Source organism: Anarhichas minor, unplaced genomic scaffold (genome assembly GCF_050575085.1).
Source record: "Anarhichas minor isolate MPS153535 unplaced genomic scaffold, ASM5057508v1 ptg000136l, whole genome shotgun sequence".
NCBI classification, from domain to species: domain Eukaryota; kingdom Metazoa; phylum Chordata; class Actinopteri; order Perciformes; family Anarhichadidae; genus Anarhichas; species Anarhichas minor.
The window spans coordinates 2,437,926-2,463,937 of NW_027466582.1; the positions used below are offsets into that span (position 1 = coordinate 2,437,926).

The 26,012-nt window shown below is 45.3% G+C and overlaps 1 protein-coding gene across 7 annotated transcripts in view; it reads left to right on the forward strand.

Annotated features, from left to right (window-relative positions):
* Positions 1 to 25,783, forward strand: part of atad2b (ATPase family AAA domain containing 2B) — a 59,455-nt gene extending 33,672 nt beyond the window's left edge. For 2 of the 7 annotated variants that reach the window (XM_076084833.1, XM_076084834.1), the window contains exons 25-28: positions 6,321 to 7,031; positions 8,272 to 8,393; positions 18,684 to 18,812; positions 22,411 to 25,783. In XM_076084833.1, the coding sequence (XP_075940948.1) occupies positions 6,321 to 7,031; positions 8,272 to 8,393; positions 18,684 to 18,812; positions 22,411 to 22,452 (1,004 nt within the window). In that variant the 3' untranslated portion in view covers positions 22,453 to 25,783. Of the gene's footprint in view, positions 1 to 6,320; positions 7,032 to 8,271; positions 8,394 to 10,173; positions 12,221 to 18,683; positions 18,817 to 22,410 lie in introns of those variants that run through there. The other 5 variants (XR_012951606.1, XR_012951605.1, XM_076084835.1 and 2 more) reach the window with 5 other exon arrangements.
* Positions 25,784 to 26,012: the final 229 nt, after the last annotated feature.

Here is a 26,012-nt window from a genome sequence, read left to right on the forward strand (position 1 = left end):
GTGTTAATTACAGCTCAGTGCAATGATTCAGAGAGAAGAAGGAAAAACAAATGGCTGGAATCCCCCTGAGAGGGACAGAGAGTTGTAAAAATATAGTTTTCAAGAATAATCTCTGATTGCTTCTGCTTAGAGCAGGAAACCAAAGCAGTGTCTGAATTTACATTCTGTCACCGTCCTTTTTTCTTAAACCATAACGGCACTTCTTGGCCCGTCTGTATCTGATGATGCTGATGAGCACAGGCGGACTCTTAGATAGTGATGTCATCCTCATACCAAATAATGCATGTCACCTGCTTGTTACTCTGTTACTGGTCAACATGTTAGTTATGACAGCTCTCTTTGTCAGTGCTGCTAGTGGATATGAGAAGATAGTTTATCAAACTTTATTTTCCGTTAGTATATTAATCCTATCATAAACGCATGCAGTAGTGTATGCAATTATAACTGTCTAATTGAGAGGTGGAGAAAGCAGTCGTTTGTCGTTGGACAAAAGGGGACAATAGTACTTTTGTCCTATACTATATAATCTGCAGACTGATTCTGACTCGATACCTGAAAAGAATCCCAGCATCCCGGTCGGTCGGCGCGTAAACTCATAAAAAGGCCGAGTGAGTTTGTTTGTTTTAACACGGCGACGACTCCTCACCCCAAGCTCCTCCCCATCAGTCGCAGGTGATGAGAGCGCGGCGGATCGATACTTCATTAATGTTACAAGATTGAGGCCCCAACTCCAGTCGATTCCAATGACCCGGGATGGCAGAAGGAGTTGGAGTGCCGGCCAGGTCGCTCTGTGACCGCGCACACGTTCTTAGATATACTGTACGTGTGCACAGAGCCCCTCGTTACAGCACATCAGCAGCTCTTCAATTCTCTAAATCTAAATTAGTTTGAGATCAGCGTTTTGCATGCGGTACATCTCTGAGCTTGATAGGACGGTAATTGCTTCTGTGCAGCGTGCAGTATACCTGCATGGAGGTTATGCTCCTCCAGTCACTTATTTTGGTTTTTAGCTTTAAGTTGCACCGCAATTATGTATTCATACTTTATGGATTCTTAATCATGTAATGATACACGGTGTCTTTAACAACACACCCTTTACATCATTGTAGGTCGTTCATTTAACTGCTACACAGCTATGCTATCCGTGGCAATAACAGTTTTAATCCAACTTCACCCTCCAACCAACTTCAAACCTTAATCATATTGCATTTATATATTGCCAGACAAACTTTCTCATATCTCTCATACTGTTTTTTTTTTTTTTCTCACTTAAATTTGAAAGTGTAATATTTTTCAATTCTAACTCTTGTAAGTCTTCCTTCACTTCACGTCTAAGCTGAGATCTACAGCCCCGTCCTGTGACTGATGTGAATCTCAAACACATTGGACTCTGCTGCTACGAATACGCACACTAATCCCGTATAGATATATTACACACACAGAAGCCCGTCTGTATATTCTCTGGCACTTGTTTTCATCTGGTCCCAGCCTGTTGTAATATATTTCCCAGCATGTGTTGACCCAGTGTCCTGAATGTGAATCCAGAGAGGGGAGGTGGGAGAAAGCCCTTTGTGGATGCAAAGTAGTTCATCATCATGGGAACCCACTCCACACACACAAAGTAGGTGAGTCAACAACGGAGCGTCTGTCCAGGTTCGGGCAGACTAGCTGACTCCAGACCAGTGCCACTGAAGAATGTTGCTACATCTCCATGAGTTACTTGTTTTATTTGGAGCTCAGATACATTTTTTTTGTGAAACTGGTTTTAAAAAAACAAGTAGTTTTATGTTGTATAAAGATGATATTTTTGGCATTTTTGTGGTGACTTTGCGGTAACGCTGTAACCATTCGCCCACCAAGGCCCCCCCCCCCATCGGTGGTCTGTTTAAATAACAATGAGCTCATAACGCCGTCTGAACTTCTAAGGTGGATTTTATGAGCTTGAATACCAATGAGATCATTCAGTCAGATGGGGTAGAGTTTGCCGTCACAGTTGCATTTTGAACATAATGTGATCACGTTCTTGATAGAAGTGCTCACCAGTTGATGGAACCTAATTACTGCGCGTGTCATGATTGGAGCACTTGCATCGCTCAAATCATTGAGGGTGATGAACCGTATCTGGAACGTTTGTTAGGATCGTCATTCACAGCTCCAGCTGTGCACTAAAATGTTTAGGCTTTATTAATTATTTTTTTACAATGTGTTTTATGTTTGGGTCCGAAAGTTCACAGTACACAACTGCAGCATTGCCGCCTCGGCCAAATGCTCATTTTGAAATGTGAGGAACTGGAGTCTGGCCTGGGATCAGATTCACGGACAGTGTGTTTGCCAGTAGATATGGGAGCGGGTCTCAATGAGATGATTACATCTCAGTTAAGTGTACAGTGTGTGTGCTTTTAGTCTTTGTGCTAAGCTAACCAAACTATCTGCTAACTGTAGCTTCTTATTGACGGCATAAAACGGACACTATTCTGAAAGTACGCGTGTTGTCGGCTATAAATATCTCCACCGCTTCTTGGATCCTGCATGTTTTAGGCACTTTTAATTATTACAAAGTGCTCTGGTCCTCCCTCCCTCTCTCCCCCGTCAGCACATCTCCCCTCTGTGGTTACTGTTCATGCCGTTTCATGCATTATTGAAGAGCCGACCATGACGAGTCGGCTTCACCTTTTCCTCCCGCAGGAGCACGCTTCATAGCTTCGATGGTGATCGCTGACCCCGTCTAGACCGCCTTCACTGGCCTGTGGATTGTTTGTTTTGGTGCGTTTGGGCATAGATGGACAAGTGCGTATCCAGAGAGAGTTTAAAGGGAAACGAGGAGTCAGCAGAAAATGAGCCACCATGCTTCATTATTATTGTTTACTGGCCGGTTGTCTCCGTCTTTGTTATTGCTCTCGTTACAGCAGAGCGTAGGAGACCGGTCGTCCGTTTCTTTCTTCTTCGTGGGTATTGTCGTGTGCACGGAGAATGCTGGTAGCTCTGTTTCTGAAAGGTTTCCACTGCTCCCCACAGTGTGAGGATGTACGTAGCTGGAACACTTGAGCGCTGTGTGGCGGAAGATGAGCGTGCAGAGACATTCAGGAAATACTATTAACGATTATTTGTTGTGATCCATCCATCAAATCAATTATTCTAAAGACTATCTAGAAAATGTGCAATTAATATGATGACTTTACCCAAAACAAATAAGAGAACTTGTTTGATTAATATTTAAATAATTGATTCAATCATCTTATGCTAAAAACAAACCAATGTAACAAGATGATGAGCCCTCTTAGTCAGAAACATACCAGAGCGCAAATTCAACAGGATTGCTGAGACGCACCGATCAGTTTAATCACTGAATATCACAGCAGCAGTACGTTCACTGAAGTACTTGACCTGAAACATAATATGGCTGTGACTTGGGATTGATATCACGACTGGAGTAATATGCAGTGAAGATAATCAAATGCGCTTTTGCATCAGTGTGGGTTAAGAGAAACGATTTACAGACTTTAACAGGCGGTAACGTTTGTTAAAGCTGTTTTCTCTCTCATACATGGCCGTAAACAGAACATATAAAGCATGCTGCAACCCAACGTTATGTTAGCATAACGGCATCGGGGGTTTACATTATTTTCAACATTGGGGCTATGAAAAACATTTAGAAAATGTATTTAAATGACGGCTTCTCACCAAAGCTCGCTCCACACGTTGATGATCCTGATGGAGATCATGCTTTAGTGGACAAAGTGTTGCGGTATGTTTTCACTCTCGTGCATAACGGTCGTGCTGATGTGTTAAGTCATTTCCAATTTGCAGAGTTTACAGAGCACCACATTGTTGAGTCTCCTTTTCAGATCCACACTTCAGAGGATCACAGGCGAGCGTTTCTAGCTGCAGCTGGTTCTGCAGGGGAAAGCATGCTTTTGAAGGAGCGCAGACACTTTCACGTCATGCAAAAGTATTTTTGTATCCGATGACATTTGTTTCAGTCGAGGAATCGTCCCAGCCACGGTGATAAGACGCCGTACCCACGCGTAGCCACTTCATAAACATGTAAATTGCCGTTTGTTACAATAATTGCACAGTGTTAGTTGGCACCAAGTGTACTCTGTTCCCCTCTGGGTTGTCTGGAGTGTCTGGTCATTAAGATGGTCACTCGTAAGGACTTGCTGTCCCCTTTCTTTTGTGAACAAATACTTGACTTAAGGTTTAGTTTTCTGACGTAGACAACCACATCTTTGAAATGGAAAGATGTCCCTGGTTAAAGGCATTGTGGGTGGAGAGGAGATTTGACAGACATCAAGCAGACATATCGGGGTTTCTCTGCATTTCTGTGTGTAGAACGTACAATGGAGAACAAACACTGTGCTCATAGCATATAGTAGCAGCATATGCATCTTGTTCAGTCTGATCTCTATTGAGAAACATAATGCGGTCCTCCTGTCCATTGAGAAGCAGGCGGACATGTTGTTGATTCTGCACAAGAGTTCACTTTCACAGTTTTAACTCGTTCCAGTGGCCCTCGACAGAATAATGATGGTGTGGATTTTAATGAGTCCGTTGTGATCTAGTGTCCATATCCTCATTGGAGCTCACACACACACACACACACACACACACACACACACACACGAGGGACCCTTTTAAGTCATCCCTTTTCGAGATGGTTGTTTTATGGAGGGATTACTGTTTTTCATCCTGCTGGTGCTCTGAATGATGCCGTTTGAAGTGATTCAACAGATGGTTTAAAACGGTGAAGGCCTTCTGGTGGCCCAAGGGGTTTCTTTGGGGTTAGTGTGTGTGTGCTCACTGGCAGGCAGGTCATGGCGATGCCACTCATTGTCAGGTTCAAACGCCTGTGTCCTTTAGAGACTGACTCGTGGTGGTACCTGTGTTTGCTCTTTCATACTCTTTTCTGTGTCTGCTCTTTCTCTGACTTTGATGCCACAGTCTGTATCCCTGCGTCTGCTTGAAGGGGAAGAGTAAATGAAGGCAAATGCCTTGAAGTTTCACTGCATTTAGCATTCTTGCTTGCTTGCTGTGACATTTTTACTGCGCTCTCAGAGAGCGGGCTTTTGTTATCCCCTTCCTCTTAAAACCCCGGGCACCATCTGTTGTCATTAGTGTCCAGCATCCATGATGTAGCAGCGCTGCTGTCTCTGCCTTCCTCTCTCTTGCAGTCTTTGCCACCCATTGCCTGTTACTCTCAGAGGAAAGGCCAAATGTCTAGATTCAACTATCAACTTGGAAGCTGCGCTGAGATACTACATGAGGAAATGGATGCTTTAGTGTTCTACTACATTAGAAAGATGTGTTGTCCCGATTCTCCATTTGCACGATGCTATTTGACTTTCAATTTTAAGTTCACAATTCCATTTTCTTTATTTAAACATTTACAACCTAGGTCTGGTCTGTTTAATAAAGCACGCAGACGATTGCCTGTCCACTTAAAGTGCTTCGATCAGGATTCTTTGGGCAGATCATTGCTGGAAGAAGTATCGGCCGATCTGATCACGGGTCTATTTGATGCTACTTCTCGGCGTGTGCGTGTGTGTGTGCTCGTCTCTCTCACTCTCTTTAGACACGACTGACAAATATCTGCAATGAAAGAGTAATTTAAAAAAGATAATCACAAACAGCAGTGATACTAGACTCGAGTAAAAAAAAAAATAGACCAGACGGATGTTGAAAGTATCGCTGTGGATCTCTGGTCCGCCGAAGGGCTGTTCAGACGGGATGAGATGAGCCGCTGTGAGCGCCGTCCCGGCTTGGTGCTTATAATTGGGGTGGGGGAGGGGGGGGGGGGGTGGTGTGCGTCCAGCTGTTTCGCTTGAGTCTGCCTTTGTAGAGACCTCGAGTCAAACTATTCAGAACTAAAATCAGCCGATAATGATCGATGGATCGGAGCACCCTACTGTCCATGGTGCGTTGGCATGTGACTGAAATAAGACGCCAACATCAGCTGAGTGAATTTATTAAATTAAAGCAGTCCTCAAGCGTAGCATAACCGTGTCATATGACACATGCTACTTCAGTACACTTAAAGAACAAAAAACAAACCTGGGATCACGACATAAATATGCAGATGAACATTCAGTATCCAGGACTTCACATTATAGACATTTGCCATGGCGCGTGTGCCTTGTTAAGAGGGTGGTCATTTTAGTTACTTCAGAAGTATGGTAGGTGTGATTAAGGGCTGTGTATTTAGTTTTTAAGGTTGAGAATGATTTAAATGTAAACAGGAAGTCATTTTTTTGACTTTGCAAATGTTTGTGCTTGTTTGATTTAATAGCGTTCCTCCCTCTCTCTCTCTCTCTCCCTCACAGATCATATAAAGCGTAAGATTCGCCGGCGGCCATCCTGGGGGCGGGGCATCATCCGTAAGAAGAGGAGCTACAGGAAGGAGACGGAGGAGGAAGAGGAGGAGGGGGAGGCCGAGGCGGAGGTCGCCGGGCCCAGCGACTCGTGTCTGACGCAGGATGAGGAATCGTCTTGTGATACCATGGGTCCCCAGCCCAATGGCCACCATCCCCACGGCCCCTCCACAGAGGAGGAGAGCTCCAACGAGCCCCCTGTCGCAGCTCCTGCCGAACCTCCAGATGCCAGTGAGGCCCGAGAAGAGCCGAAGGAGGAGGCGCCCGAGAACACGGAGAAACGCACCGAGCTGCATCGCCTTGGTGGCAGTTCTGAGCCCGAGGCAGACGGCGATGGCCAGGCCAAGCAGGCCCACCTCAAGCCTCCGATGGAAACGTCCAAATCTTCATGTGCAGAGGTCCAGCTGAAGCACACGGAGGGTCTCTTAGTATCACGAGCGGGCTGCGTGAACGGAAACGAGTCGATGGACAGCCTGGACTCGCAGAGCATCAAGAGGAGCAGTGAGGCTGAGAAAAGGAGTCCTCGGAGCGTGACGGAGCGCTCTAATGAACCAGAACAAGAAGAGCACAAAGACAAACATGAGAGCAATCCAACTCAGGAGCACCCACCCCAGCATGGGAGAGCAGTAACGGAGAACGCTGAGGAAGAGATAGATCCAGAAGGTATAACGCTTAGACCAGGAGTCTTCTGTGAGCCAGCACCAATACCACAACTGGTTCATTAAAACAAACAGCTTTTAGTTCCTCTTATCAATGTTATAATGTCTTCAGCATTCCCTCAAAATTCAGATATGCAGGTACATAACATCGTAACCTAGTTTGCCCATCTGTCACTCTGGAGAGGCTATTAATCACCGAGACGGATAGTTTCTCCAGAAGCTGATACTCTAAACTTTAGCTCCATCTGAAGGGAGTTATTAAGTGAGAGAAAGTTCTCAGAGACTTGTTTTGCTCTCTTCATTTTCGTTGCTAATCACTTGATCTTCACAGTAGATATGCAATTATGCGACTTAACAAAATCTGTACATTTCACACATCCAGTCAGTGCTTTGCCCGCCACTTAATTATGCAGATAAATTACTTTTTTGATTATGAACCAGCTCCTCTGATTTGCACTTGGTATATCTCTTAAAATGGAGAGCGGACATGAATAATGCAACATAAGTCATACAGGATATAAAAAAGCAACCCCCTGGCTCAGCAGATAGTAGATTTCAATGGAGGAACTCCGGGGCCTTGAAATTATCGGTGCCTTTGTAGACGCATGTCACCTTCTGATATGAATCCTGATATTCACAATGCTGGCTTTTTGCTCTCCTTTTGCCCTGAGCCACGATGCCCCTTCTATTGTTGTGTAGTATTTCAGTCGGAGATGAGCCGATGCGTTTGTGTGTCTGATTGCGGGCCTGCGGTTTGGCTGTGGACGAGTACGGGCCAGCTGGAGAGCTGAGGTAATGGCGCTCCTAGAATACGGAGAAGCCGTCAGAGGATGGCACGATCAGCCAACAGAACACAAACAAAACGGACGACTCCGCCTGCTCCGCCCCCCTCATTACAAGCCGAGCCAGGCCCTTTTGTTTCCATCAAAGCGTTTCTTCAGCACTGTTCTAAATGGACAGGAAGGAGGCCAGATGTGAAACACTGTGCCCTCGGTAGCTGCGAGCAGCTTAAAATAGATTTTCCTCAAGTATTGCATTCATCTTGCAGCCGCGGCAGTTGGAATTTATTTTCCTTGAAATGACGTTTGTGCTTTCTCACTGCTTCATGACAAACACCAAGATAAGTTTGAAATGCAGCTCAGCCGTTCACCGGAGGTGGTTTTCTTCTAGCACACTGTATGGATTCCTTTATGACCCTCATTATTAACCCTTTCATCAATAATCCATTTGTCTTTTTATTGGAGGTTCCACAGCCGAGACGTGCAGGGTGAGCCCGTCGGAGCAGGGGTCTGCTGAAAAGACGGAGGAAGAGCCACAACCAGTCGCTCCCCAGCCTCCCTTAGTGGTTGACCACCAGCGACTTTCGGTAAATATTTCCATAAATACGGTATTTTGTCCATTTGCGGTGTATCAGAACATGAAGTTCTCGGTCTGAAGGCTACTGTGGTTTTGAGGTATCGGTACAGAAACCAAAGAAAGCACAGTTCATTGAGGTTCCTTTCCCTGCTTCAGGGTCCCGGCATTGTGCATGCTGGTTCACTGTCATGGCCGACTGGGACAATAGAACGGAGCCGTCATGAATGAAGTCTGTGCTTTTCCTTCTAGGGAGAGTAAATGTAAGAATTATTTAGTGTGCCCTGAGAGTTATAAAAAAAAAGGTCCTCTATTAAAATTGCAAGAAATTCAATTTGGGGGTCCTTGAGACCATTTTACTAATGTCAGTTCACTGCAACTTAGTGGCGAGCGTGAATATCTCTTCAAGTTTATTTGATGTCTACTCTTATGGCAGTAGATTGTCGGCCTGATCTACGTTGTCCACTGTCTGGTCACATGTGCAATTGTTGTGTTACGGCAGCATCTGTTTGACATGTTTTGCTTTTCTTTATTTTATTAATGTAATGACGCTGGCTGCAGGGGACCACCTTCAGTGATTGGTTAGAAAACCCCTCATAGCCCCTCTAGAGCTAAAACATTCTTTCCTCTTGCGACCCACCGAGATTTCCGCTTTTTTTTTTTTTTTTTTTTTTTTTTTTTTTTTTAACCCCGTGCGTGCCCCATCCCCATCCCGCTCGATTCTACACGCTCATCATTCTAATTCACACCATGAAGGATGCAACAGCTGGGCTGCTTTGGCTTTGTGCACCGACTGTGGATGGGAGATTTAACTGCTACTGTGATCTGTATCAAAGCGATGATCTGCTAACAGGAAGATGAACATTCTTAAGGGGAAAACACAGTCGCACACAATGGTCCACGGTCATTTATTGTGATCGTGATCGCCTCGTGTATTCACTTATTTCAGCAGCGAGGAATCGGTGTTGTGTTACAGCACATTCTGAAATATACAGACGGAAGCTACAGTGTAGTTAATATACTCACTTTAGATTTATTATATGTAGACGTGAGGCTAAAAGGAGACGGTAGATGTCTCTCAGCAAAAGTAAACGCATATCCCACCAGTAAATAAGATGTTGAAATATAGACTTATTGGTTTCAACAGAGCCAGCTGTGGAAAACTGTCACATTTTGCAACTGACTAATTAGACTGTGATTATGGAAAAGAGGAGCTATAATCTAAAAATGATACCAATATGCTCGTCTCATTGCAGTTCATACGGGTGCTTGTTTAAATGTTGCTGGCAGTGTGTGGGTGAAGGGCTCTGGAGTGTTTTCCTCCTCCCCGCTGTTACAGGGAACAGCTGTATTTCTATACTCGCTCATCGCTTCCTATAGACTTCATATGGACTGTCCAATCGCTCTTTGTGCTCCGACATAAATATGCAGAAGCAGCAGAATGAATGTGCTTTGGGTTAGAGTTGAGGCCGGCTCGCGTTATCTGCAGGGAGCCAGCAGAGGTAGCGAGACCCGTCGTCCCATTGTCTTGTGGCGTGCCCTGTCACGCGCTGTATGCTGCTCATCTCAGGAACCGTCTGCACTTAATGCCTCCCTTTGTCCTCCGTGCTTTCTATGGCTTCCAAATATAGAAAAAGTTCAATTGAATTTGTATCTGGAAAATTAGAATTCTACCATTTAAAAATTTTTTTTTTTAAACGGCCTCGAAGGAAGGACATTGACCATCTTTTTGTGGAGTAGGACGTGAGGTGTGGGGGGGGGGGGGAACTCAATCATGGATGACCCGCCTTAAGCTTCCTCCAGATCCATAGGTCTGTTCTGGAGCTGGTGCTGACACACTGCCCTTCTCAGATGGATAACTTCTGAGGCTTATCCCTCCTTTCCTGTCACCCGACGCCAGTGCCTCTCTCTCTCTCTCTCTCTCTCTCTCTCTCTCTCTCTTTTCCATCTTTCAAGCATCAATTTTGTATCCCCGCTGTCCGACCACGGAGGGAGCCAATTACGGTAGCAGACCGTTTTCCGCATCTCTCAATCAGCAGGTGCCGGTCCTGCGACATCTGAAGGAAACAAGGTTATGACTCAAACATAAGCTTCTCTCTCTGCCTCACTAGAGCCGCCAACTTGTCCCGGGATGTGTGCAAGTATCAGAGAGCATATGAAGCAGCTCCGTGTGGGTTTTTTTTTTTTTGTGCACAGTCACGCTAGGGTCCCACCTAATACCCCAAGTGTAAATTGGGAGCTCGGCTCAGTGGGCTCCGCTGACAGCGCTTCTCACTGATCGGGTGCTGGGGGGCTGGCTTGGCTTTTGGGCGCTCTGTGTCGTGTAACTCGTGTAAGAGAAGTGTTCTTCTGACATGTGCTCACTTCTCTCCTCGATGCTCCGAAGTGACATCCAGCCATCGGGCCATTATCTAGTGGCTTTTACCCCCCGTCCCGTGGAGACGATGTAGAACCGGACCCCCCGTCTTTCAGACTGATTGACAGGCTTTTTAGTTGGCCTGATCCTAGTGCTTCAACTGGCTGCCCCTGTGAGCAGCCACACACGGCACTAATCTGGAGGTCTGTTTGTTAGCAGGGGGAAGACGGGGGATATCTTAAAGAAACAGATCGTGAAAAGAGGGGACTGTGAATAATTGCTTTTTCATCCCTGGCTTACGGAACAAATTGAATATCCGGTGCGCAGGATGAAAGTCACCATTTAAGCAGATATTTGCTGGCAGGGCTGGGACTGGCACGCTGCCCGATGTGTGTTAGGGCCCGCAGTGAGTGTTGCACTGTTCCTCCTCCCCTCCGTCAGTCGCATTCACTGATTGCAGAGGGCTGATTATTTCTGACTTTTTCCTTGATGGAAGAGGCTCTGAAATCTCTCTGGAATTGAACACCATCAGAGTGTTCTGGGTTTGTTCACAGACCCTCCACTCGACGCCTGTAGGACAGAGATTATTATTATTATTAGTAGTGGTATTATTTCAGTATCCGCCTCTTAATTTAGTAAAATCAAGTTCTGTTATTTCCAGCTTCCCTGAAACGGTGCTCGATGCTGTTGGGATGAAAATGAACTCCTGGGCATGGATAAATGGGTCCGGAGGCTTCTCTCGCTACTCCAAAACGTCTCTTATTGTCAGCTGTTTTCTTTCATCAATAATCAGACGCTTGTCCACAGATGGGACTGGAAAGAAGTCGTGCTGATGATTGCAAATGAGAATTCAGTAGCAAGAAATCCAATCTGGCCCGGGCAATTTTTCCTCCTGCTCACCGAGAACACGCGGATTACGGCGTGCTCGGCTGTTTCCTTCAGCAGCTGCCTAGAAAGAGCTAGTGTTCCTAGTCGCTGGCACAGTGCGGCGTCTTTTGGCTTGACGCGTAGCTATTACAGCGCGTCAGTATTTCCTGTTCTAGAGAAGCCTGTCAACAGAAATGGCCCCATTTCAGTTTGTCATCTATCTTTATTTTATTATTTTTATATATAATAATAACAGCGGGGGGGTCCCTCTGGCGAAGTCTCCATACAACATCTGTCTGTCTGTTCAAAAGAGACCAGCTTAATAGCAGTGCTGGACCAGCGTTTGATTGTCAATAAAAATAGATGGCGTTTGAAATGTTTTTTATTTTCATTCATTCCCACTGATGGCTCTGACAATGTGGCTATCTGCATGTAATTGCACCACCAAAGCTGTGCCTCGGAGCCATGCGCGTGAGGGGCCAGCAGTGTCAACAGCTCACGCCACGTAAACACAGCAGTGTCTTCTTGCTCTTCTGTTGTTTCCCCCCCTCTTGCCCAGCCTGCCGGCCTCTCGCGGGTCTCACGTCTCACGCTTCCCACTCAGGCCGTGGCTTCAGGTCAGTCACAGACAAATTAAAGGTTGAGACTGTGGATGAGTGATACAGTGACATGAAGGATGGTCTGGCTTTAGTCAACCCTGGTGAGCGTTATAGTGGCCAGCAGTATTGGTCTAAACACAACCCCTGTATAGCATTTGGGTTGATGGAAAATTGTGTAGCTGCTGGAGGGAATATAATGCTATTAGAGCGCTATTACGTGGTTAGTTGATAGCCAAGGTGGGAAATCTAAGTCAGCGTGAAGTATTGCCCAACAAACATTACTCTCTGGCCACTTAGTGTCTTGCATTTGCTTTCAATTACCAATTAAGGCACACATTGATAATGAATTAAGGCACACATTGATAATGAATATTACAGGAGGTTTACAGTACATTTCTGTCACCATGGGATGTTAGAGATGTAACCCTTTAAACCCCGGCAGGTTCAGGGTGGCTTTTGCGTCCGTTACATTTTTACTCACCGTGCTCGTCTTTCATACAGTTCTTCAACCTCTCCTCTCTGCTCGGTGTCATCGCGTGACTGTCTCAGCCGAGTCATTCATTCGCTTCCCAGTTGCGCTGACGAACGCGTAATATCGTGTTTTTTTTTGTTTTTTTTTACAGGATCTGGTGAGAGCCAACGGTTTCACATCTTTAATAAACATTTAGAGACTAGTTTTGATGAAATATCACTATTTTAAGCTTAGACTCACGATTGTTCAAGGACCATCAGATAAGTGTAAATGTTTCCACAGGCTACGATAGCTGCACACCATCTTTAAAGAACACATGCCTTTTCAAACCCTCCGGCGGGTTGTGGGGTTCAGTGCAGTTCTTCCAGGATCTACGTGTTTGTGTAGTCTGGAAACATATTCTCATAATGCGTAAAACTGTCTGAAATGCTTAGTACATGGTCAGTATGTTGCATTGTTTCAACACACACACACACACACACACACACATCGGTGCGTTTGTGTAGAAAACTTCGGGTGATTTTGTGGTTATGCTGCAGTTTTCTCCTTTTTATTACCTGGTGATATTGTATCTGTTGGAGCTGTTTTATGAAATATTCAATTCATTCCTTTAGCCTGCTTTCCAAACATTGTATTTCTCTCATACATATCTCTTTTATTGAATGCAATCTTGAATTATTTATTTATTTTCCTCCCAAAACCACAGAGAATGGAGTAACGGTTGCTTCATCATCTTTACATTTCTCATTATTCCTACCTTGACCTTAAGTGGATAATAGTTGCATTTTATTCTCTGATATTTGGCCGAAGCCGTCACAAAATAAAATTCATTAAACCACATTGCTGACACAGTATTCCGTGATGTCGGAGCAGGATTTAATGTCAAACGATTGCATCGCTAGCCTGGCGGGGATGGATCAACACCACAGAGGTTGAGACAGACGTGGTAGTTTTGGTCAGTTTGTGTCTCTGTTGACGCTTAAAGAGGAAGACGGTGCTTTTAGTAGTTGAAATTCATCTTAAATACAGTACAGCCTGACCCGTGACGGCTTTTGAGGCTGAAGTCGACATCGATATTTGGGAGAATCGATGAAGATATGTAAGCTGTAAGCAAACATGATACAAACAATCTTAACGTGAGATCCTGACTTTTTATTACTGTTTACCATGATTAATTTACTGCATGTCCATGTAAGCAGTGTTTAGATGAGCCCCCTTATTAAAGAAGTGACTACCTTATGTCCTGGTCCTGGTCCAGTTTATACCCTGTTCAGGGAACCCGCCCTGAATCTCAAAGCTCCACATTGATTCAACACAACTCTTTTATTGATCTTTGCCCGACACAGTTTTATTTCTTGCTTATTTATTAATACCTTACTTTATATTTTATGTATTTGTACCGACTGGGTCTCAGATGTGCCGTTACCGGTGAATTTACCATTTCCATAACGTGAATGTCTGAGTCACATTTAAAATCATGAGGAAACGTGTTGAAACACTATCACTGGATTATGTTTATTAATACGTTAAATCATGTAGTTTAATATAGATATCGCACAACGGAGCTGTGGCATGATATCGTGTACGTTTTCCTCCTTTTCTACTGAAAGAAGAGGCTGCACAGCCATCAAACAGCTGTGAATCTATCAGTGATCTGACGAAAGCCAACCATTAAAGATGAGTCGTCAACCCTGCAGGGGTTTTTACATGCCCAGCCACAAGGGATGACCATTTCATTTTAATGTGCTGAGCCGGCGGTAATCTGATTCGTCATGATCGTCCCTGACCCTGATAACACCGTCTATATTGCATTACCTGTGTGACCGGCTGCTCTCTGGAAGCCACATCATTTGCCACTGCGGCTGGAATCGTATTCTTTTTCTCCAGCAAATCCCCCGTCCACCAGTGTCACAGCCACACTCCTCCCAGATTAAAGGCGTTCATGGTAACAAGCGGAGCAGAATCATTTGAAAAGGTAGAACAGGAAGAAGAGACTGAATTGGTCTCTTGGAGGCAGATTTTGAAGGCTTAATAGTGTCCCTGGTGACGGTGACTGTTGGGCTTCAAATCCTTGTTTCTCTCTCTCTGCCTGCTGACCCTTTTTGTCTCACTACACACACACACACACACACACACACACACACCATACCACATCTCTCCACCACAATGCGCTCTCTCTGTGATCGCTGTTAATGTGCTGTGGCAAAATGTGTTTCTCTTTCGTCTTTATGGCTCGTACCTCCGTGGACTTTCTTTTCCATGAACACTCTTGCGTTCATATTTTAGCATTGGGGAAATGTCAGGAGGGGAGGCACTGCCGTTGTCCGTCGCTTTTAAAGTGGGAATGAAATGTAATGGTTATTTTCCGCAAAGAAGGCTAGTGCCATTAGCAGTGGGAGAGAAGGCATATTGTAAAGCTGGAATGGTATTCATGAAGGCTTTGCTTTGGTGTGAAGAGCAAAGCCTGTTGAAAAAAAGAAGAAGAAAAAAAAACCTCATGCAGCTCAGGTTACCCTGGTATTATATAATTACATAATAACAGTATTGTTTTTTTCTTTTTTGGGAAAGGATATGATACTGCTGGATGAGCTCACCGTGACATTTTACTAATTATGTCAAGAGAGCAACTCGACACCAGTGAATCTGTTGCTGGTAGCCAGTGGTTGAGAATCCCACGTTTATAAACGTGTTGTATGTGTTCTGTAACCCGTAGACCGATGCAGACGTTTCTTTACCTTGCCGTAACAAATGGCACAGGGCTCCAATTGGTGTCCCGAGAGCAGCATGAACAGTTTGAGGACCGTAGACCCAGTGGGGCCTTTATTATCTCCCAGTGAGCCTAACCCGGCCTGGAGGGTAGATGGTGTGAGAGATGTCTGTGCAGCGGGTAGATTGTGTGACTAGAATGGTTCCTGGGCCACGGGGTTGAACGCTGCAACACGGTGTGATTAAGTGTGTTGGTTTCCAGTCTCCAGCCTGAACCAGTCGCATGAATCCCCTCTTGTTTATCTCCGGCAGGCGTAAGCGTCACGCGTTTTGATCGCGTGTGCGTGTCCGTCCGTCCGCAGCTGATCTCACACTACTACTGGACCCATCGGCCTAATATTTCTTTCGCACATTTATTACTGTACCCGCTTAAGGCGTTTTGCGGTGATTCACAATTTTTTGAAGAACCTATACTGACTGTTTCATACCGTCATTGACTGCCGACTCCTCTCAACTGGCCTAAAGGAGCCGCAAGTGATCAACGACACAAAGTATTTCCGAAAATCGGCTATAAACAAGCCGCGATCTGGAGAAACGGACATCCAGGAGAAGTTCAGTCTAATTTTGAATCTGCAGATTATTTCCATACCCACTATGCGACGATCCATGGAAGTTAAGCATGATATGTAGTTGGGCCAGTTAGAATTCATCAGACGTGAGAATAAACCAGTGTTAATTAGTCGTCGGGTTACAATACATCCTGGAAGTTATAACACACGGGCAGAACTTTGCCACTCGTATAACTCCATGAACCATTAGTCTGCTTTGTTCCCTCCGCTGTCATCACGAGCCCCCTTAGCTCTAGATAGAGATGCGAGTAAAGATGCGGGGTGGCGGGGTTAAATGGTCCATGTCAGTAGCAAGCTTTAACGCATGGGATTACTGCCCTTTTGTGTCCAGCTCACTCACTCCATCACCGAGCCTGTGTAACACACACACACACACACACACACACACACTATTTACCCCACACTGTCACAGCCATCCTGATCAAGCCGACAGGCGCTGGGAAGTACACTGCTGCAATCAGCTAGCTAACAGTAGAGGAGAGAATACACCGAGGCGACAAACAGAGAGGCGATCAGCACGGACAGGAGGAGGAAGAAACATAAGAGGAGGAGGAAAAGTGTTGGTTGCGAGCCTCTATATAAAACATTGAAATAGGCAGGAGGTGAGACAATGCACTATTAAACAGTGAAATGCACTTAAAGAGAGAGACGGGGACATAATGAAAAATGGAGTGGAATGCAGTGGCGGTTGGATGAAAGGAAGGTCGGAGAAGTGTCTTCCAGAGACGTACCCATTATTACGCATGTGTGAGACGGCTTGTAATGATGCTAATTAAAGCTGTTGTTAAAGCAGGCGTCTCACCGTCACGTCCTCCACTCGGTCCTCTGTTATGAGCTCTCGTGGCTGCGTTGAAACCTGAGAACTCTCTTGATGTTAGATTATACAAAACATAACCTAAAATATGCTCAGTACAGAGCGGCGGACAGCTGTGATGATCCTCATCGCTTTGAATGAATTCTGAATATTAGGAGTTCTGAGTGTTCTCGGCTTCTGTATGCTCACTTTATTTGTCGAAGGGACCTCCGGTTATTAGAGGCCAGGTGGAGGTTTTTATGTCAAAGGCATATTACCGGTGGATCATCCTGCTCGGGCCAGATTAAGTTATAGAAGTGTGATCATTTGAAAAGGTATTATCTACTCAATTACAGAGACAGGCTTCCAGGCTGTTGAGTTCAGTATGATAAGCGCCGACTGGAAGTACAAACTAAGAAAGTGTGGGAAATGAAATTAGCTTTCAGGGATCTGAAAAGTTTTCTTCTTTACTGGGTTTAAACTTAAGTTAATCTGCTATTCCAAATCTACTATTGTTAAAACATTTATGTAGATAATGGCACCATAAATAAATGTGGAAGTGGCAGTGCAGAAAAAATGTGTTTACCGCCTTCGGAGTTAAATATCCACCGAGTGTCTAATGGTGTAACCAGTGTCGTTTCTCACTCTTACGCTTGTTGTGCTCGGTGTGGAGCAGGACACTCTTTACGGGCTTGTAATGGCTTTCTGTGATGCAAATAAGAACAGCGATGCCGGCCTCTGACGAGCACTAATCATCTCCCCTGTCGCCCGTTACTTTTACTGTCAGCGTTGTGGTGGGGGAGATGAAAGAATAGTTACGCAACAGTAACCAGGATTTGGCCCTGACGGGTGTCCTCGGAGGCTTCCTGAGACCCGTCGTCAGTGCTGCTTAACAGCATCTTTGTACGTCGAGTGCCTAAACATGGCACCGTGGACAGTTTTATACATTATGATTTTGCTTTTCATATTTTCCAAAATTATCTTGAAAGTTCATAACATTCCGGTTAAGAGCTTCGGGTCCCGGTGGATCTAAACTCCATTAGAGGAGTTAAAACACATCCCGACAAAGTGACGCGTCGCTCTCACGGTCGTGTCTGTGGCCCCGAGTTAAGATTCTGCTGAAGTATTTGTTGACGTGAAGCCGTCGTCGGCTCATTTAATCGAGACGACTGTTCTGTCGTTCCAACAGTCGGATGCGGTGCAGTGATTAATACAAAGACGACCTTTCTGACTCCGTCGTTTCTCTTTTGCTCACTGTAATTATGTCTCAGACGCTCCGCTGATGAGCGGCTTTGACAAACATCCACGTTTTATTAATCTTGACATTGCCTCGGTTTTATGTGTTTAACGCTGTGGTCACTGCGTCTCTCTCTCACACACACACACACACACACACACACACACACACCGTTTAATTCCTGTCCAGGTTCCTCTATTTGCCTTGCGTCAGTGACAGTAACTTTAATTATTGTGCCTTTGCCGTCTCAGTCCGTGCATTCTGATGAGCTCTGTGTTTAAATACACACACACACACACACACACACTTTGGCTTGGGCAAAATGTGAGAAACGGGTCAATTAAAAGGCCCTTTGACTGTCCAGAATGTTTTAATTAAAGTAGCAGTGAAATGTAAACTTGGTTCTAATTATGATTAGCCTAAATTAGCTGTCACTCTGATCTTAATTGCTTTTGAATAGAGCTGACCTCCAAATTCTTCATCTCCATGCACCACCATCGGCGCTTATCTCGTGCGACCAGTTATTCAGCGCTGTGTTTTTGCCTGTTTTATTATTATTACATGTTTAGGATATTAGTTCTGTGTCTTTTTAGGAATAAAAACCTATTTTGTTTGTCATGCATTTGTATCTCTTCCCCCCTCAGGCTCTACTGGGTACGGTGGTGATGAAGAGCGAGGGCTACAGCGTGGAGCAGCTGGAGAGACTGTACTCTCTCCTCAGCCAGTGTATCTACAAACACCGCAGAGAGTACGACAAGACCCAGCTACTGGAGGTGAGAGCCGCACTCCTGTGTTCACGATGAAGGGATGAATCCAGGAAGTAATCCGCGGATTCACCACATTCTATTTAGATGTCCAATCAGCGTTGATGGTAAATTGAGGCAACACATTTCTCAGTGCGAGCTCGCGGCGCCGTGCAGTTAGTGCCTACATATACCAGGATGCATTGGGGCACGAGCTTCTGACACCCGGAAGGCCCCCCAGCCAGCCATATCTACAGTCATATCGTCTTGAACGGATAATGCAGCCTCTGCCTCGCTCCACTGCGTTTCTTTTATGTCATAAAAAGACCATATTATTTATATTATGTCATAAATAAATCATCGTATAGTATGCCATTATATTTAAAAAATCCGACTATAGTATGTCATAAAAATGTCATAGAATAGTATGCCATAAAAAAGTTATAAAAAGTTATAGGATGTCTAAAAATATTTTTAAAAGTGAGTATATGACGCCATAAAAAGTCTCACTGTAATATGCCATAAAAAAAGTAATAATTGTAAATGTGGGGACAGAAAGTAGGAGAACAATATGCAGCAAACAGTCCGGCCATCAAACCGGGGACTCGCCACTAAGGACCTTTACGTCCACGGGGTACGACCCATAACCGCCCGGCTTTGGGTTCACCCCCCCCCCCCCCCCCCCCCGTTCTCATTTATAATCGCTCTCGACAGTGTTCCATACAGAAAAGGCTGCTGTATATTTTCCCAGAATCCCATCTGGTCATCTGCTGCTGCTGCTGTCGGATGTCAGAGCAGACAGCGGGCCAGGAATGGCAGTGTCCTGGTGCCGGTAGCCAGGGCTGGCTGTCAGGCTGTCAGAGGGAGGGGAGCAGTCAGCCAGGTGGTGCCGCCTGTCGACAGGCCGGCTGGTGGAGGGGGGGGGGGGGGGGAGGGGGCACATGTCTGGGTTCATCTCATACTGCCAGCCTAAATTGGTGTTTCCAGAGCAGAAATTTCAGCTCGCTTGGCACGTGTTTTGTTTGCCTGCGTTTCCTACACACATCTCGACTCGGCAGCGGGTCATCTCCTTGTTCCTCCCTAAGGGAATGCAAAACAACACGCGCACATACACGCCCGTACGCCCGGCTCATACTCAGTACGGCGGCTGAAGCCATTCCCACTTAATGCTGCGGCTGCGTGCTGTTTGTGTCTACATCGTAGAGACGAGTGAAATGGAGCGTGTCCACACATTTGTCTCCTTTGCTCGGCCTCGCCGTCCTCCTCTGGGTACGGCTTGTCTCGCTCTTCCAGTAGAGCTGACCTTTCAGCAGATGGAGTGGACTACACCCTGCTTCCAGTTAAAGCCAGAGGGACCGTCTCTGCCCCTGTACACAATAACACGCCAACTATGTTCCCGTCTACAAATTGGCGTTCGTATTGCCCTAGACCTAGTATTACAATTTGCCCGAGGCTCAGACAGCAATTTAAGACTTTGTAGGAGCCTTTGACCTTTTTAGCCTGAATGCGTGCGCTGCCAGAGCTGCACATGCCACTGGCTGAAGTACAACATCACACGGGTTGGTTATTTCTCCGCTTATTTGTGTTAATTGCTGAAAATGTTATCCGGCAGGTCATTTCATGTCTTTGAAAGCAACATCGGAGGCTGTGTCGATTGCAGAATAGTTCCTAAAACACGTTGGATTATCTTTATTGTGTCTTGTTCTCATCACAGCAGATAGGCGGTACAATGTGTGCTCTTTATATCAATCAAGGTAAACATCTGGCTCTGATTGTCAGACAAGGGGCTTCCTTTGAGACCGTCTCTGAAGACGTGTTGTACCGATGTTGTTGTCGTATATAAAGACACAATCATCAGGCAGAGATGTCCGTTTCTCATCATCGAGGATCTGCTGTCAGCAGCTCGACAAAACACACCTTCATCCAGACGCAATGCACTTGATTGTTCTCTCTCAACTCTTGCTTTTTCTTCCGAGTGAAAAAGAATAGATTGTTGTTGTTTTTGCTTTCTCACACACACAGACGCCACAGAGAGCCCTGTTCTCTCAGGGGTTGTAGGAAATTTGATCTGGGAAATGGAGGAAATCGGTATCCGAGGTGGAAGTAGAGACGGCCGGTTCAAAGAAGGCGGGTGCGCCGAAGTAATTTACAACACCGTTGTCCCAAATTGATGACATCTCGACGGCGATGCTGGGTTTCCTTTTAATGCACCGTATTGATGGCCCCGCTGGGAAATTAAACTCCTAAATCTGCAATTCTGCCACGCTGTATCTGTGGGGCGACGTGAGACAGACGGCGCGTACTGCAGGGACATGTTGGACTGTCTGCTGTGTTTTGGATGACGAGGCGATGGGCCTGTAGGCAGATGCACTCGAGATCACACATGTTGAAGACGTGTCGAGGGGACAAAGAGCTTGTGTGTGTGTGTGTGTGTGTGTGTGTGTGTGTGTGTGTGTTGTTGTAATTGGAGTGGAAGTTAAAGTAGTTAAAACCACATGCAGAACAGCATCGGTCCTGTGACCTTTTTTAAAGGCATTCAGAGTAAATGAAACCAATGTTGGGTCTGGTTTTCATTACATCTGGATCAGTAAGTGAACAGCTGGCCACGCTGTACTCTTCCTTTTAATTAACAGGAGACTTTGGCACCACTTGAACATTTTTTCGTGGCCATGAGAGGATTGCAAAGGGCATCGGTCGTTATAAGTTAGCTCGTGAATTCCAAAGCGTTTTACGGTCAATAAAGTGTTGCACGAACACGGCCTTCTTCAGCCCACTGCATCGCCTAAGAGTTTAAAACCTTTTTATTGAGCAGTTACATTTCACACTCGAGGCTCATTTTCATAGTTCTTACAGTTGTGCTTATGTCGTTGGAGTCATTAGTAAATAAAGTAATCGTTAAAGATGTTTATATCTAAATACAATAATAAACAGGCAGAATAAGAAATATCTACAGACAGGAAATGATTGTTTAGGCTGCAAGTATCTTTTATTTTCTTGATTAATAAAATATCATTAACTAGTTTTAAGTCCAACTTGAAGTCCAAAACCCCCAAAAAACTCATATGAGAAGCTGGAACCAGTGATTTTTCATTTAAACTCCAGCATTTAGTGCGAGCGTGCTTCTTCTCAGCTGAACGCAGACTGTCGCGTCTTCTACCGGTGGATGTAACGTCGTTGACCCCTCGTTAGAAGAGTAAAACAGCTTTTTGCTGTAAAGTTCTTGACTTTCGTTGTAGACGTTGGTGTCTTGTAGCGGCGTCTGTCGCACTGACTCAGCCATTCAGATGAGAGAACACACACAGTGTAACATCTTCAAGGCATTAATCACGGTCTAGTGCAGGCTAACATCCATCTCTCTTCCTCCGGCTCGGTTCAGATTTAGTCGGTGTCAAACTCTGCTGTTTTCACGCAGAGAGAAATCGCCCGTCTCATTCCAGCACAGCTTTGCTTCATTTTTACATCATTTATCACGCTGAAAGCTGTTGTTCACTGTGGGACGTTTCCAAGTAAGATTGAAACCATGGTGCACAGATGCTTTGTGCGCACATCTGAGTTTGCAGTGTTGGTTGAGACTAAGCAATATTTGTGTTGGTGTGTGTGTGTGTGTGTGTCTCTGTTTGCGGTGCAGGAGATGGAGGGGAGAATCCAGCATTTTAATACATTCCTGTGAGATGGAGAGAATACCGACTCAGGTAGATCCTGAACAGCGTGGGACCACAAAGACACACACGGACTGTGAAGGAGTTTCAAAGTCCAGCGCTCAACACAAGAAACACACACACACACACACACACACACAGAAAACCCAGCGCCCTCTTCTTGCTGAGAGGCGACACAACGAGGACGACGTTGAGGACAGAGACTTTCAATGGTGCTATCGTCTCAGGAACCTGGCCAGATCCAGACCCAGTCTACACAAACCAAACTCCTGGAGGTGTGTCGGTCACACACACACACACACACACACACACACACACACACACCAACCGTGATGGGCAACCCTGGTGCTACTCGGGTGCTATCGTAACTTTCATCCATGCTGCTCTTGGGACTACTTACTTACTTAACTTGGATGACTTGCAAAACCAACAGATCGGGTGATGTCACATCGCAACCTGGCCTCTTCCCCTCCGGAGCAGGCCGTGCATACACACACACACACACACACACACACACCCTGACACTTGGGTATGCATGTATTTTATACAAACACACACCCAGAAAAGCACACACTTACACACACACACTCACCCAGATCGTCACCAGCAGAAGTGTGAATGCAGAGTGCCGCTAGGAGAGGACGGTGTAATGTTCTGAATCACTGAACCATGTTGCTGAGCCCGTCTCTCCCCCCCCCCCCCCCCCCCACGAGTGGAATGCTTCGTCATAGCCCGGTTGTCACCACGCTCTTACGCGGCTCCATCTTGCTGCCATTTTAGCCACTTGATTCATTCGATATCTGAGCCGCCGTCGAGGATCCTCACCCAGAACAATAGTTTACAAAGACGTTGTAGTGCGAACACACATTTGATGAGGTTAGCACAGCAGGACCGGGAGCGATTATGTCCTCTTCATTGCGGGTGTGGAGAGCCGTCGGCCCCCCTCGGCATTCGGAGAGAGTTACTGGTGAACGAGCTGCACGGCGCCTGCAGGTCAGCTGCACGGCCACTTCTCTCATCGGCCGCCTCTGGCGTTCTTAGCAGATTGTCATGTCCTGAACAGTTTGTGGTAGCCCGCCCCCCCCCCCCCCCCCCCCCGCTCATTACATTCAGTCTTGAATGTTTCCCCTCCCACTCAAGCTGTGCCCGCCAGTTAATTCTCTCACCGACACCCCGGCCGAGGAACTGGAAGCAGTACCAATTGGAATGCGTCTAGAGATTGCACTGCCTAGTGTGTGCCTTATTTAAAAACCTCATATAAAACTGATATATTTCGCAGATTTTGTTTTTAAATTTACTACTCTATGTGGGTCCTAACCACTGAGGTCCTTAAAGGAACAAACATATCTGTATTTAGGTAATTTAATAACCCGTCTAGGTTCGTACGTCTCCAACCCGGAAAACAAACAAATCCACATTTGAAAATCTGAATACAAGCGTAGGTTTCGATACTTGCCTCCCGTGTCCGTGTTTGGCCAGATGCGTCCCAAGCACTTGACATGTTTTTTTTTTTTCAATATTTAAATGTATTCGCGCCCTGTTAAAAGCCAGACTTGTTGAAGAGGTCGGTCTCCACCCGAGCGAACAGCAGGTGTAAGAAGAGGTCGACAACACCAGCTTTCCTTCAGCTCTCCATATGCAAAACAATAAGTAAAGATAGTTATGGTGCGAGAGTCAAGCGGCCAGTCACGCCGTGCCAAGTGACCACGGTGCTGTCATAACGGTGGGACTATGGAAATGTTCTATTAGACGGTCATAACAACCTGTTATGTTGTGTATTTGATAATAATTTTTTACGGTTTTCTTTTTATAAAATGCTTTGCTTGTGAACCCATAATGAACAAGGCCATTCTAGGCAGTGCCCGTCACTAAGGTGTATAAAGCATTACATGATTATTATTTTTGTTCCTCCTTTCAAATGCGTGTTCCGACTTTATGGATTCATTTCCTCTGTTTTCCTCCACACCAGACAAGGGAAGCTGGATTCACATCTGTGTCTGACTGCAGTAGACGCAGGTATTTACTGAAGCTTTACTGAGTCGTCGCGGCATCGTCGCGCTCTCTTTGGAGATGCCACACGTGGGCCGTCGTAGACTGAAGGAGGCTTCTTCTTCTTCTTTCACTCCTGACCCCTGACCCCCAGCTCACCTCTGCCTTCTCCTTACATTCTAGGTGACGAAAGCAAAGACCAATATGCAAACTGGCAACGACAGCTTAGCATTTGGACTACTGCAGAGAGAAAAACCAACGCTACCTCAGCTTAATTTATTTTAATCCGAAAACTGTTTACTGGGTACAAAAAACAAACCGACAGTATTTTCTCTCCCCCCGAAATACTGTTGCGACATCTCCAGTACCACCAAAGGTACCAGATCAGTGACACGCGGCTGCTGCAGTAATCCAAGAGTTGTTTGTGTATCTCTCCGATTGTTATGTACGTTTGCGTCTGAGCCAGATGATGATTTTAAGCATCCTTCATGGACTGTATATTTTATACTTTAGCTTCAGGTTCTCTTAACGTCCTTCATGTTATCGCCCTCATCCCTTCGTAGAAGCGTTCTCTGCCTCTTCTCACAGCCATCGCCTTTATTTCTAATTCAGTGTGCAGGTTTTCATCTCATGATTCAGATTATTTATTATTAAACACGTTTTTACACCTAATATCCAGTCAATTGTCTTTTTGTACGTTTTGAAATTTAACCAATCGGGAAGCGTTTTTAACAGTTTTTTGCTGAATTGCGTAGCGTTTGTGTAGCAGGTTTATTTGGCGTGTGTGTGTGGGGGGGGGGAATATTAAGGGTTTACAGGTCTCAGGTTCAACACGCGACAACTTTTCTATTTATTTCATTGTTCTGGTGTTTTTGTTTAAGACTGTGGCATACTGGAAGAGACTAACATTAGGACGCAATAGACGCTCCAAACGCCCCGGGAAGAGAAACGGGACCAGACTAATGTTCACTTTCTCTCCACGTTCTGCCAAAAGAGTTATTTTTAATGAATTTAGTAACTCATGGAAATCAAATATGGGTAGTTAAATGTCATACATTGCGATCTTCCTTTCTTATTATCAATTGTAGCCAATTTGGACTAACAACCAATTTTTGTCTGGTAGTTGAGACTACTTAGTCCAGTGTGCAGAGGGAGCGTTTGTTCTGTCCTCACTCCGTTCTGTCCCATTGTTCATGTTGGTGAAGCCTTCCCCCGTAGCTCTGTCCCTTTGTGAATTTAACACACCTGTTTTGCAATTGTTTCTTTAGTGTAAGTTATATTTGAAATGAAACATTTACTGTATTTCTCAAATAAACTGCTGTGCTATACTTGAATAAAAAGGTGCAAACTGTACATTTCAAGTGTTGATTTTTCTTGCAGTAAATACAGAAAGAGGAACTCCCACCTGTAGTTTCAGACTACTATACCCATCGAAGCCACAGAGTCGCATCTTCTTTAATATTCCAGAACATGTGCTCGACACCCATGTTCTGTGTTGAATACAGATGAGAAGCCCGTACATTGAGAACATAAGATACTTGATTATACCAAAGAAAAGACGTGACGACGCGTTCATGTTCTG